This window comes from Dendrobates tinctorius, unplaced genomic scaffold (genome assembly GCF_039654945.1).
Source record: "Dendrobates tinctorius isolate UK_male_01 unplaced genomic scaffold, ASM3965494v1 ptg000102l, whole genome shotgun sequence".
In the NCBI taxonomy this organism is placed as follows: domain Eukaryota; kingdom Metazoa; phylum Chordata; class Amphibia; order Anura; family Dendrobatidae; genus Dendrobates; species Dendrobates tinctorius.
The window spans coordinates 15,647,499-15,661,878 of record NW_027361770.1 but is presented as its reverse complement, the minus strand read 5'-3'; the positions used below and the strand labels follow the sequence as shown (position 1 = coordinate 15,661,878).

At 40.4% G+C, this 14,380-nt stretch overlaps 1 protein-coding gene across 6 annotated transcripts in view; it reads right to left on the bottom strand.

Annotated features, from left to right (window-relative positions):
• The window catches only part of TMEM245 (transmembrane protein 245), a 167,117-nt gene that overhangs the window by 2,994 nt on the left and 149,743 nt on the right, over positions 1-14,380 (bottom strand). For 5 of the 6 annotated variants that reach the window (XM_073587757.1, XM_073587761.1, XM_073587758.1 and 2 more), the window contains one exon: positions 1,533-1,727. In XM_073587757.1, coding sequence (XP_073443858.1) covers positions 1,533-1,727 — 195 coding nt within the window. Of the gene's footprint in view, positions 1-1,532; positions 1,728-14,380 lie in introns of those variants that run through there. The other variant, XM_073587763.1, reaches the window with a different exon arrangement.

Below are 14,380 nucleotides of genomic sequence, written 5' to 3'. Positions count from 1 at the left end.
TCTCTGTATATGCAGTGAACCCTGTTATAACCATCGCAGAAGGGCACACAGCCAAGAAAAAGTAAAGTGGAAGCACCGATGTACACTAAACTGGCATTGGATTTCATTACATTGTGACTTCCTGTAGGCGGTTTATTACTAAATAAATAACATAATTACACAGAAATGATCTTTTTTTGTTCAATTAAGTTGTATATTCTAGAAGTCCACTTCCAGATTTTTCCTTTAAGATAATGTACAATACAAAATAATATTGTGGTACTGTGTTAGCCATAAAAATAGATGTAAATACTTATGTCCCAAAAATGGTGACAGGTTCCTATAAGTTATTTAACTTTGTTTTCATGTCAAGATATGCATTTTTGTCTGCTATTCTAACACCACTTCTGGCCAGACTACCACTGGCCATTGCCAATTCTCAGATGAAGACATTGCTTTCCTTGGTCTATGATGTTTAATGATGCCCATTTTATGAAACCCCAGTCTATTTTGAACCCTTTCCCTAGGAGACTTTGCTACCACGTGTCTTACTGTGTTTAGTCTTGCCATGGTGTGTGACTTGTGACATTATTGAAGAACAAAGAGTCCTGGAAGTAACGAAAAGTAATCATCTGCTCCGCACAGAGCCTGATCTCAACATCATCAAGTCTGTCAGGAATATCATGAAGAAACAGAAGGATTTGCCCAAGCCTACATCCACAGAAGATTTGAGGTTGGTCCTCCAAGATGCTTTAGAACAACTTCCTTCCTGAGATATTTTGAAAACTGCATTTAAATGTACTTAGGCTGGTTTCACACTTGCGTTTTTTTGCACTGAGTTTTGGCGCAGACATGCGCATGCGTTTTTTTCCCTATACTTAACATGGGTGCGCATAGTCATGCGTTTGTACGCGCATGCGTTTTTTTGTAGTGTGCGCCCGGGCGCACAAAATGCATCCTGTTGCATTTTTTGTGCGTCCGACCTGTCTCAAAAAAACGCATGCGCACGCAATGCGCAAAAAATTCACCCAAAAACCATTAAAGTCTATGGGAGCGCTGACGTGCGCATGGTCATGCGCACGTCAGTGCAAAAAACGCATGCTTTTTTTTGCAAAAAACTTTGAAAACGCATTAAAAAACGCATAATGCGCTTTTATACGCATTTGCACTGCGCACCCAGCGCAAAAAAATGCAAGTGTGAAAGTAGCCTTAAAATAATTCATGCCATTTTGAAGGCAAAGGGTGAAATCAAGTATTGATTTGATTTAGGTTTCTCTTTTATCAATCACTTTGAATTTTGTTAATTAAAAAAATAAAATTAAACACTTCTATTTTTCAAAGCATTCTTTGTTGCTTCATCTTTTCCATACCTGCATAAAAGTTTTGCACAGTACTGTACAGTGGATTTTGTTATATGTGTAAGTGGCAGAATTGGAACTTCAAATAAAAAAAACAAAAACTTACCCAAAAATTAAGGTGAACAATTAGAATAAAACACATTATAATCACTGAAGAACCTTAGCTATTTTTATGCATTAATACAGCTGGCATACCTGTGAAGTAGCAAAGGCCACGGAGTTGTTGTTGGAGTGGGTAACGTGGAGGTTGGACTTACTAACATGGCACGGTAAATGTTAGAAGCAACAACAAGGATACATAGAAGTATAGGTCCAATGATTGCTCCTTCCAGTCCTAAATAATAAGCACCACCTGCCACTGCAAGGCCAGTTAAGTAAGGATGACCCCCTCTGTATTACAGGAAACAAAAATATTATGTTCATTTACTATTCATTATAGTGGTAAACAGTAGGCACATGACAGTGTCTAATATACTACCTTCTTCATAGTGGTGGAGTCCTAAAAATTATCATTACTACCAAATATTATAATACAACATGAAATTTGAGATGCCACTGAGACATTTATATCGATGACAAAATAGCAGAAATAAACACCACATCAAAGTCTTGTTGCCTTAAGCTAATAAAATATTTAAAGAAAATGCTGGCTACCAATACAGCAGTGTAAAGAAGGAATAGAGAATGCCTATACGTGTGTTTTACCCCATTTTTGGCCACATGTGATAATCAGTCACAATGCTGAGAAAAATGTAAATGTTTAATAAAGATAGAAATAACTTCTGTTGCTGGAAGAAAAAAAAAAAGAAAATTCTCATGTAGCTAAAGAGGAAAATAGAAGTTTGCATAATGAACAAATACAACTTGCTTTGCCATCACTACTATGTCTTTTAAAAATAACCTTTGGGCCAACTATAATCAACTAACCAAAAGGAAACATTTAGTGAATGGCATTGCTGCTAAAGAGGATCTTCATGTTATCAGTTTTAATGGTTCACTTACATTCCCTTCCTGTACTGTAATTGTTTATTGTATGTATGTGGTATTTTATTAGTTAGGTTGTTTTGGTCTAGAACTATGATTTTGATAAAAAGATCACTTTTTTGTAATTAATGTAAAAATATAGTTAATTCCAAAGAGTTCAGTAAGTCTTGCCACTATAACTCTATATGATGCCACTTGCTAACAACATTATACATATAACAGAGATATAGCATTATACTTTATGGAGCTATTCATAGCAGGTGAATGGTTTAGTGAGAAATAAATGGACAGCACATGAATTGCATCAGTGTGCTCTCCATTTTTCAATGACTGGTTGGTAAGAGATGATGGGGAAAATCTTCATTCATATAAAGTATCTAAAAGAGGTGGGTCAGAGAATATTAGGGAATTGTTTATTTTTTGCAATACTCATTTAAATTTTGCAACTAAAAATATCTCTATTAAATCAGTTTAGGAGACAAAATGGCTTAGTTAATATTTTTCATTTGAAGCACTAAAATAAAAAAATATAAATAATTCCTCTAAATGTCCTGGAGCAAGTTTTCACTCTTAAAAATCTTGTGACTTTTGTTGTAAGGCTAATGGCAGAATAAGGAACTTTCCCCACCACTGGCTCCAATAGGAAACTAAGGACACTGGAAAATCATGTTGTAGACAAAGGCTGGGCAAAACTAATGTTCCCAAGGGCCACATGAGAGATAACAACTGTTGATGTGTCACGATCTCCACTCTGTTCCTGTCCGTTATGTTACTTTGTGTAGAGATTGTGGTGGCTTTGTGTAGCATCATCTGTGTTCACTTTCCTTGATTAGTCTTCAACTTAAGCATGCTAGCTCATTCACTCTGTGTCAATTGTACACTTGCTGTTGCATGTGTAACTATGATCACTCCGCCTGACTTTATTCCCTTCATGGACTTTGACTATTTGCTTGTGAACTAACTTCTCTTTTTCCTTCTAACTTCTTGGCCCCCCAGCCTAAAAACAGCAGCCCCCAGCTGACCAGAAAAGGCACATCTATTAGATTTAGATGTGCCTATTCTGGAGCTTTGCTTGGTTCTTCCCACTTGCCCTGTAGCGGTGTCAAGTGGGGTAATAAGGGGTTAATGCCACCTTAATTGTAAGGTGACATTAAGCCCGGGTTAGTAATGCAGAGGCGTCAATAAGACACCTATCCATTACTAATCCTATAGTAAATAAAGGGTTAAATAAGCACACACACAATAAGAACAAAGTATTTTAATGAAAGAATGCAACACACACATTTTTTAAATCTTTATTACACTGCTAATTCCTTTGCGACTCCCTCGCTTCCTGGAAAAAAAGGTGAAAATAATAAACCAAACATACATTACTTGTCCGCCGCTCAGTCACGTCCCACGGGGTATATCCATCTCGGGGGTTAATACATTTACAGGCAGAGCGCTGCTAATACAGCCGCTCCCCGACTGTACACGACTGTAGAATGAATGGATCAACCGGCGCATGCTCAGTAACTAGCGGTGACGTCACCGTTCATCACTGAGTCTGCGCCGACTGCTTCCATTCATTCTACTGTAGTAGAAAGCTGGCATTAACCCCTTATTACGCCACTTGCCACTGCTAAAGGGCAAGTGGGAAGAATCGGACAAAGATCCAGAATAGGCGCATCTAATAGATGCGCCTTTTCTGGGCAGCTGGGGGCTGCTGTTTTAAGGCTGGGGGGGCCAAGATCAATGTCCCCTTACCAGCCTGAGAATATCAGCCCTCAGCTGTCAGCTTTAGTCAGGTTGGTTGTCAAAAATAGGGGGGACCCCAAGCCATTTTTTAAAATTATTTATTTAAATAATTAAAAAAACAGCGTGGGGACAACTCTATTCTTGAGAACCAACCTTGATAAAGCTGACAGCTGAGGGCTGCACCTCCCAGCTGTAAGTTTCGTCTGTTTGGTTCATAAAATGAGGGGGACCCCACGTCAGGTTTTCATTCATTTTTCTCTCCTGCCGGCAGAGCAGGAGAGCAGAATATCAGCCGCGGTCAGCATCAGCCGCAGGGAACAGTGCTTACAGTAGCCACTTCTTCCCGGCGGCCGTCTGTGAGTACGGAGGACAGTGAAAACTCTTCTCCGTGTGCACGTGTGCAGCACGTGTTGCGGGCTGTGTGTCCGTGTTAAAACGGACATGTCTCCATGTTTTGCACATGGACACACCGTCCGTGAAAACACGCTGACATCTGCATAGACCCATTCATTTGAATGGGTCTACGTGTGTCAGTGTCTCTGGTATGTGAGAAAACTGTCACTACACGTAGCGGAGACACTGACGTGTGAAAGAGGCTTAAACTATATTGCCTTACTGGTTTTCCTGACCCCGGCTCGTGAATTGGATTTAGTCTCTGACTACCTCTTGTTGTACTGCGCAATTTCCTGGACCTGACCTCGGATCGTTTGACCTCCTTTTACTTATCCAGCAAGTAGTATTACATTACTATCTGTTATAGTAGTCTTTCTATCCATTTTTTCTAAAATTTCATCCACACCTGCCAGGAAAATTGTTTGGGATGCAAAGAAAAACCCATAAATAACATCTGAAATACTGGACTCTCGGAAAACTAGCAGTGTGGCTGTTTCAAGGTGCACAATAAGGAGGCATTTGAAGAAAAATGGGATGCATGGTCGAGTCGCCAGAACAAAGCCATTACCGTGCAAATGCCACAAAGTATTTTGCCTACAATACGCAAAACAGCACAGAGACAAGTCTCAAAACTTCTGGATCAAGGTAATTTAGAGTGATGAGACCATAATTGAACTTTTTGGCCACAGCCATAAACGCTACATTTGAAGAGAAGTCAACAAGGCCTATGATGAAAGGAACATCATTCCTACTGTAAAGCACAGGAAACTTGGTCAAAGTTGAAGGAAAGATGAATGCAGCATGTTATCAGCAAATACTGGAGGCAAATTTGCAATCATCAGCCTAGAAGCTGCGCATGGGACGTACTTGGACGTTCCAACATGACAACGATCCAAAACACAAGGCTATGCCGACCTGTCATTGCCTACAGCAGAACAAAGTGAAGGTTCTGGAGTGGCCATCTCAGTCTCCTGACCTCAATATCATTGAGCCACTCTGGGGAGATCTCAAGCACGCAGTTCATGCTGGACAGCCCAAGAATTTACAGGAACTGGAGGCTTTTTGGCAAGGCGAGAGGGCAGCTTTACCATCTGAGAAAATAAAGAACCTCATCTACAACTACCACAAAAGACTTCAAGCTGCCATTGATGTTAGAGGGGGCAATACACGGTATTAAGAAATGGTATATGTGAACTTTTCATCAAGGTCATTTGGATGTTTTGGGTTGTCATTATGATTTAAAAAGAGAAAGCACGGTAGTTTGACATGAATGGCTTCACCCAACCACTAACCATGAGTGGATAAAAAGTTTTGGCGTTACCATTCATATTCTCTGAAAAAACGTCAAGAAAGCAAAAAATCTGCCTGGGTATGTAAACTTTTGAGCAGAACTGTTTACAAAGTGTGATGTACGTGTGCCAAATGCCAGAATAGGATGCAGAATGGAAGATTTTTAGGTGCTAGATGTATAAAGGTATAGATGTCTAAATAGATACCCGTGAGATATCTAATTAGTGTTTTACATGTGTCGTTTACTGTACTTGTTAATAAATAATTGTAAAAAAAAAAAAAAAATGGGATCCTCCCCATTTTTGATAACCAGCAAAGGTAAAGCACTCAGTGGTGGGCTGATATTACCAGGCTGGGAATGTCCATGGTTATTGGGCCCTTCCTAGGATAAAAATACCAGCCTGCAGCCACCCCAGAATTGGAGCAACACATAAGATGCGCCAATTCTAGAGCTTTTCTCGGCTTTCCGGCTGCCCTGATTCGGTGGCAATCGGGGTAATGATAGCTGTGATTTGTCAAAAAACACAGCTGGCTTTAAGCCAGGTTAGTAATGAAGAACTAACTCATTAATAAAAAACACAGAAAAAAATGTTTTATTTAAATAAAGACTCCCCCACACTATCGCTCGTTCACCAATTGAAAAAAAAAATCCCATGCAGAAATAATCTGCAATAATCTAATGAATCCAAAGTAGTCCAGAAAAAAAACAATCATTCATCAATTTATTACTCAAAATGTTGCAATGTAAGTCTGATGCAGTCCACGTTCTTTGAATCTGTCTCCTGCGTCTGTGAATAGCAGTAAATTGATGGCTATTCACAGGGGCTGGGTAAGGTAGGAGGAGAGATGATCAATGGGGGAGCTGTGGTGGAAAAGATGGGGGAGGCTGACCTGTGGGAGAAGAGGAGGAGCTAAATCAGTAAAGCCATAATTAAGTGCTTTGTCTTCTCTGTCAAATAAAAGAAAAAAGAAAAGAATAAAGAATCATAAAGAATAAAGTACACTTCCTCTGCTGTCTGGTTATCTAGCATGTCTTTTGCATAAGATGAGACAGGATTGGGGTGATTGGACGATCATGTTGATTGCACCAGAGTGCACAAACACGATCTGACCTTGCTATGACCGCTCTGCACTTCCTCATTCTAGCTTCGGTTGTGTGCAGAGCAGTCATAGTGGTGACCTGTCGCGCTGTGCTGTGCCTTTTGGTGCCACAGACTTTTTAAAGACTGCCACCATAACTGCTGGTGTTGCTGTGCTGCTGTTGAAAAAAACTAGACATTCCTGATCCCTGATATTTCCTAATCCACCCCAACACCCTTCTTTCACCCTTTCCCCACCCTTCCCTTCTGCTGCCGTGTACTAATCAGCACTTGACCGCTGATCAGAAATTAATCACAGGATTTTTTCACATTTTTTTTTTGTTTGGCATGGATCTGATTCCTGATTTTGTGGTGCAATCAGGAAACAAATTTTCCACCACTGGTCTTACAGAAATGAACTTTTTCAAAGTCTTTTTCTCTGAGGATTTTGTTAGCCTCATGGTGTCCCAGACAAATTTGTACACCCAAAAATTGTCCTTCACATGGGGTTAGAGAAATGACCTGTAAACAATTTGAAGTAATCCACAAATTTTTGCATTACAGTGATAATGCACAATGTTCTCCCTGAGATGACCCAAACTTTGACCAACATTTCAAAGTTCGGCTGGACATTGATCACTTCAGCAACAAGTTTGCTGAAGTGTACGTTCCCCATAAGGGGTATCTGTGGAGATGACTCTGTAATATTTTTTAAGGGGATGCTCAAATTTTGGAAATACACACCAAGTAAGAGGGCCGGGTACGGAATTAAACTCTACGAACTGTGCGAGAGTACCTCACGTAACCCACAAGTTTAGAGTTTATGAAGGGAAGGACACTGGTATTAAGCCTCCTGAATGTCCCCATGTCCTGGGAGTGAGTGGGAAAATTGTGTGAGTGATTTGGTGAAACTGCTGCTGGATCAAGGTTATCACGTCTATGTAGATCCCACTCTTTAAGTCCCTCTCTGTATGAGTTTTCACAGAGTTTGGTACTGTCCACAAAAATCAGAGTGGCTTCCTTAGACGGTAATTGAGCAGCTGCTCAAAAAAGGAGACAATATAGTGACAACATGTTGGTGGTCAAGTACAATAGGGATGTCCTTTTCTTGACCACTATACATGGTTATGGCAGCACACCTACCACTGTATGATATACCGCTATACAGGTCACCAAACCAGACTGCGTACTAGAGTACAACAATAACATAGGGGGAGTTGATCTCGCTGATGACATCCTCCAGCTGTAGAGTGCCATGGGAAAAGCTAAAGTGTGGTACAAGAAGCTGATCATATACATCATACAGATGGCAACAAACAATGCTTACGTGATATCGCAATGTGCAGGCCAGACCAGTATGTACCTTCAGTGCCAGGAGGTAGTGATCAAGGTCCTAATCTTTGGAGATCAGGAAGGAGCAGGCCCTGGTACTTCCAGGACTGAAGGTGCTTGTATCGTACAAGGCCAACATTTCCCCGGTGAGATCCCTCAAACCACAAAGAAAGGAAGGTTGTAAAAGAGGTGCAGAGGATACAGAAAGGGGATACGCAAGGACACCACTTATCAATGCAACATCTGCCCCGACAAATCTGGACTTTGTATAAAAGAACGCCTCAAACTGTACAACAAATTTATGGACTACTAAATTCAATTCTGACTTGCATAACTCACATATACAACCTGACGTACACTACACAACTCATGTATGCCTACCTAACGCACTCTACACTACTCATGTAAGACAACCTGATGCACTCTACACTACTCATGTATGCCAATACATTACAACATTCACATACCAGGAAACACTAAATCAATTCCAATATGGTGTCACGTGTGGCGGTTTCCACTGTTTAGGCACATCAGGGGCTCCCCAAACGCGACATGATGCGCACTGTTCATTCCACCCAAGTCTTTTCCAAAATGTCAGTCTTTCCCTTCCGAGTCCTGACATGAGCTCAAACAGTAGTTTCCCCTCATATATGGGGTATCCAAGTACTCAGGAGAAATCGCACAACAAATTTTGGGGTCCATTATCTCGTGTTACCCTTGTGAAAATAAAAAAAAATTGGGGCTAAGAGAAAATTTTTTTGTGAAATGTTTGTTTTTACTTCCACACTGCTTCAGTTGCCGTGTAAGTACCTGAAGGGTGTTAATAAACTTCTTGAGTATGGTTTTGATCCCCTTAATGGATGCAGTTTTTAGAATCATGCCACTTTTGGGTATATTATGTCATATAGACCCCCCCAAAGTCACTTCAAATGTGATGTTGTCCCTAAAAAAATTATAAATTTTCTTGTAAAATGACAAAATCTCAGAATCCTTCGAATCCGTTGAAGCATTCCAGAGTTATTACCACATAAAGAGACACTGATCAGAATGTAAAAATTTGGCCTTGACATGAAGGTGAAAACAGGCTAAGGGGTGAAGTGGTTAAGAATTACTTCATCTGTCATTATTTTAAGAGCATTAACCCCTTCCTGACATCTGACGTACTATCCCGTTCATGGGACCCGGGCACCTATGCCTATGGACGGAATAAAAAGTCATAGCGATCAGCGGCGCTCATGGGGTCCAATTTCTCCTGTAACCCTTAGGAAAATAAAAAATTGGGGGCAAAAATATCATTTTTGTGGAAAAAAATATGATTTTTTTATTTTCACGCCCGGGCGTTATAAACTTCTGTGAAGCACTTGGGGGTTCAAAGTGCTCACCACACATCTAGATAAGTTCCGTGGGGGGTCTAGTTTCTAAAATGGTGTCATTTGTGGGGGGTTTCCATTGTTTTTGCACGTCAAATGGCGCTGCTTCTCTTCCGAGCTCTGCCATGCGCCCAAATAGTCGTTTACACCCACATATGGGGTATCAGCGTACGCAGGACAAATTGCACAATAACTTTTAGGGTCCTGTTACCCTTGAGAAAATAAAAATTGGGGGTGAAAAGATCATTTTTTGGAAAAAATATGATTTTTTAATTGTACGGCTGTACGTTATAAACGTATGTGAAGCCCTTGTGGGTTCAAAGTTCTCACCACATATCTAGATAAGTTCCTTGGGGGGTCTAGTTTCCAAAATGGGGTCACTTGTGGGGGGTTTCCACTGTTTAGGCACATCAGGGGCTCTCCAAACGTGACATGGCGTCCGATTTGAATTCCAGCCAATTTTGCATTGAAAAAGTCAGAAGGCGCTCCTTCCCTTCTGAGCTCTGCCATGCACCGAAACTGTGGTTCCCCCCCACATATCAGGTATCTGCGTACTCAGGACAAATTGCACAATAACTTTTGCAGTCCAATTTCTCCTGCTACCCTTGGTAAAATAAAAAAAATTGTACCTGAAGTAATTTTTTTGTGAAAAAAAGTTAAACGTTCATTTTTTTAAACATTCAAAAAATTCCTGTGAAGCACCTGAATGCTTAATAAAGTTCTTGAATGTGGTTTTGAGCACCTTGAGGGGTGCAGTTTTTAGAATGGTGTAACTTTTGGGTATTTTCTATCATATAGACTCCTCAAAGTGACTTCAAAAGTGATGTGGTCCGTAAAAATAAAATGGTGTTGCAAAAATGAGAAATCGCCTGTCAACTTTTAACCCTTATAACTTCCTAACAAAAAAAATTTGGGTTCCAAAAGTGTGCTGATGTAAAGTAAACATGTGGGAAATGTTACTTATTATGTTTTTGTGTGCCATATCTCTGTGATTTAAGGGCATAAAAATTCAAAGTTGGAAAATTGCAAAATTTTCGCCAAATTTCTGTTTTTTTCACAAATAAATGCAAGTTATAGCAATGAAATTTTACCACTAACATGAAGTACAATATGTCACAAGAAAACAGTGTCAGAATCACCAGGATCCATGGAAGCGTTTCAGAGTTATTAACTCATAAAGGGACAGTGGTCAGAATTGTAAAAATTGGCCCGGTCATGAACGTGCAAACCACTCTTGGGGGTAAAGGGGTTAAAGGGAATCTGTCACCCCTTTTTTCGAATATGAGCAGCGGCACCGACATCAGGGGCTTATCTACAGCATTCTGTAATGCTGTAGATAAGCCCCCGATGTTACCTGAAAGATAAGAAAAAAAGAGTTAGATTATACTCACCGGGAGGCGGTCCGGTCCAGCGCCTCCCATCTTCATACAATGCTGTCCTGTCCTCTTCTTTCCTTCCTGTCGTGGCTCCAGCGCAGGCGCACTGCTCTGCCAGGAGAGGGCAGAGCAGAATACTGCAGTGCGCACGACTGCAGGACTCTGCTCTGCCCTCCACAGGTTAGAGAAGTGCGCCTGCGCAGGAGCTGCAATAGGCAGCAAAGAATACATCACCATTAGAAGATAGGAGGCGCCGGAACGGTTCGCGTCATCCACCGGACCGGACTGCACCCCCCCCCCGGTGAGTATAATCTAACTCTTTTTTCTCATCTTTCATGTTACATGGGGGGCTTATCTACAGCATTACAGAATGCTGTAGATAAGCCCCTGACGTCGGTACTGGCAGCTCATATTCGAAAAAAGGGGTGACGGATTCCCTTTAAGCCATTGTATTTGAAGACCCCAGTCATGTGTCACAGGATGAGCTGCATGGGTGAGTATTATTTGTCCTATTTATGGCAGTACCGTAGTATTGCAGTGTATGGTAAGATAGATTAGATTCCCTTAGTGGACTAATAAATAAAGTAAAAAATAAGAAAAAACTTTTTCAAAATATTTATTACCCCTTAGTGATGAAGTTGATTTTGACCTTAATTATCAGTCCAAATTTTTTAATCCAGACCAGCGCCTCTTTATATGGTAATAACTTTGGAACGCTTCAATGGATCCCAGCGATTCTGAGGATATTTTTTCTTGACAAGTTGTACTTCATGTTATTTGTAAATTTTTGTCTATGTGATCGCATAGAATTATGAAAATACTGTAATGAAAAGTTGACAAAAAAAATTAGAAAATTTTGCAATTTTCAAACTTTAAATTTCGAGACCCTTCAATCATATAGTTATACCACACAAAATTATTAAATAACTTTTACCATTTAGAGATAAAGGAGCAGATCCAGCACTTCAAATAAAATCCAAAACTTTATTTCCATTAATTAATTAATTAATGGATGATCCATTTCAAAATGTGGATTCTTTTCTGGAGTCATGCTTTTATTGATGGATATAAAGTTTTGGTTTTTATTTGAAGTGCTGGATCTACTCCCTTTTTTCCCTTTATGGACTGCGTTTTCTTGAATTTGGGATCCTGTACATTAGAGGATTGGTGAGCTGATCATGCCATTTTTTCTATAACTTTTCCCATATGTTTGCTTTACATCTGCATCATTTATTAAACATTGTTTTATTTTATTTTGTTAGGATGTGAGGGACCTATTCAGATTTAAATGGACTTTGAGGGGCCTATATATTGAAAACTCCCCCAAATGATACCATTTTAAAAAGCGCACCCCTCAAATACTTCAAAACTGTTATCAGGAATTTTTTAACCCTTCAGGTGTGACATGGAAATTAATGCAAAGTGAAATGAAAAAAAAAAATAAGTTAATTGTTACCGCTAAAATCTTGCTTTAGCCTCCAATTTCTTAATTTTACAAGAGATACAGTAATAAAAAGTGGACCCCACAGTTTTGGACCCATTTTCTTACGAGTGAGACAATGCCCCACATGTAGTCAAAAAGTTCTCTTTGGACAAATGGCTCGTAATGGAAGGAGCAATATTTTGAAACATAAATTTGGCTAAAAGAGAAGGTGGGCATCAAGTTAAATTTACAGGGCCTCTAAAGTGCCTAAACAGCAGAACCCCCCACAAGTGACCCCATTTTGGAAACTACACCCCTCGAGGATTTTATCCATGGTATAATGAGCATTTTGAAGCCCAAGGTAGAATGTGTAAATATTAGTGCTAATTTTTGCTGGATGTACATTTTTTTAAAGCCAATACTATTATATGTAGCATTTAAATTAGGAGGCAGGTCATTGTAGGATCAGTGAGCTGTCATTAGCCCATAACAATGAGTATGAGAACAAAGTACCACAAAAAGACCCCTCCACCTCCACAGGCCCGCCTTAAAGCACAAGAATCTCATTAACTAAAAACTGCAAATACAGATTAAAAGGCAACCACAAGACAGCTTTCATCAACCAAGGTATGATTTTAATCAGTATAACAGCGCTAACCTGACACTGTCTGTAGTTTACTGAGCACAATCCTGCTGACAGGTTCACATTAAGGAAATGTGGTGTTGTGACCACTGTGTCTGCTATGTGGGTGTCCCAGGAGAGAGGATGAGTGGTAGGATACTGAATGACCGTTATGTATCTCAAGGTGGGTGGCCTTGGGATGGAAGCTTGAACATGTGTGTTGGTCAGCAGAGGTACTGCGGAGCTTCTGTTACACTGTGTCAGGGAGAGCGTTCCAGGTAGCTGGTGAGACGGGCGGACCAGCTACCTACAAATCCACCCAGGGGTGTGTCTAGAACGCCATAGTAAAGAATGTATGAATGCTTGTATGACCTGTGATGAGGTCATAGCCATGTGACCTGGTGGGCGTGGCTACGGACCCTATAAGGTGGCCAGGGTAGGTCACATGAGTGAATGCTTGGACCCGGTTGGTCCGTTTGGAAGGTCTCGCTGGAAGATGTGTCTGCTTTCCGGAAGTACCTGTGTGTTTAATGGCTGCACGTGTCTGAGAGTGCCCAGGGGAGGGAATGGACGTCTGCAGTGTGGTGAAGCAACCATGAGGTAACCCTGACGGGGTGAGATAACTGTGAGGCTAGAAAGCCTGCGTATTGGACATTGCATAAACCTGTGTGACTACAGGGTTAACAGAGTGACGCTCTGTCATGGACGCTATGCTGTTTGATATGAACTTTCTATTGCTTTGATTTTATGATGCTTGAATAAACCGCATGGACTGTTATTGTTTTATGGAAAACCCCTGCCGGATCTGGCTATTTGGCTGCAAAGCGAGTATCCCCAACCTGAATGAGGAGCGCTACCATACAGAAAGTACTGAGCATTTTAACCTACAGGTGATTCACAAAACTTTAACAAGAGAGAACAAACAAAAAATTTTCCACTAAAACATTGTTTTAGCACCAAATTTACAATTTACACAAGAGGTAAAGGGAGAAATGGGACCCCACAATTTGTTATGCAATTTATACTGAACGTGGCAGTATCCCATATGTAGTTGTACACTACTGTTTAAGCACACAGCAGATATCGGATGGGAATGAGCTGTACTTGACTCTTAGAATGCAGATTCCATTTAAATAGCTTGTGGGCTCCATTAGCCCAGGCCTTGAGGTGCTAGATCAGCAGAAAACCCCAGAAGTGAACCCATATTGGAAGTTTAACTGTCTCAGGAATCCATCTAGGGGTACTGTGAGTATCTGAATCCAAAGGTGCCTCACAGAATTTTATAACATTTAAACATGGAAATATAACATTTTAGTATTAGTTTTTTTATTTGCTGCAAATTTGTTACATGAAAGTTAATAGGTGAAACTGGACCCCACAATTTATTACACAATTTCTCCCAGACAAGGTGATATAACATCAGAAACTACTGTTCGG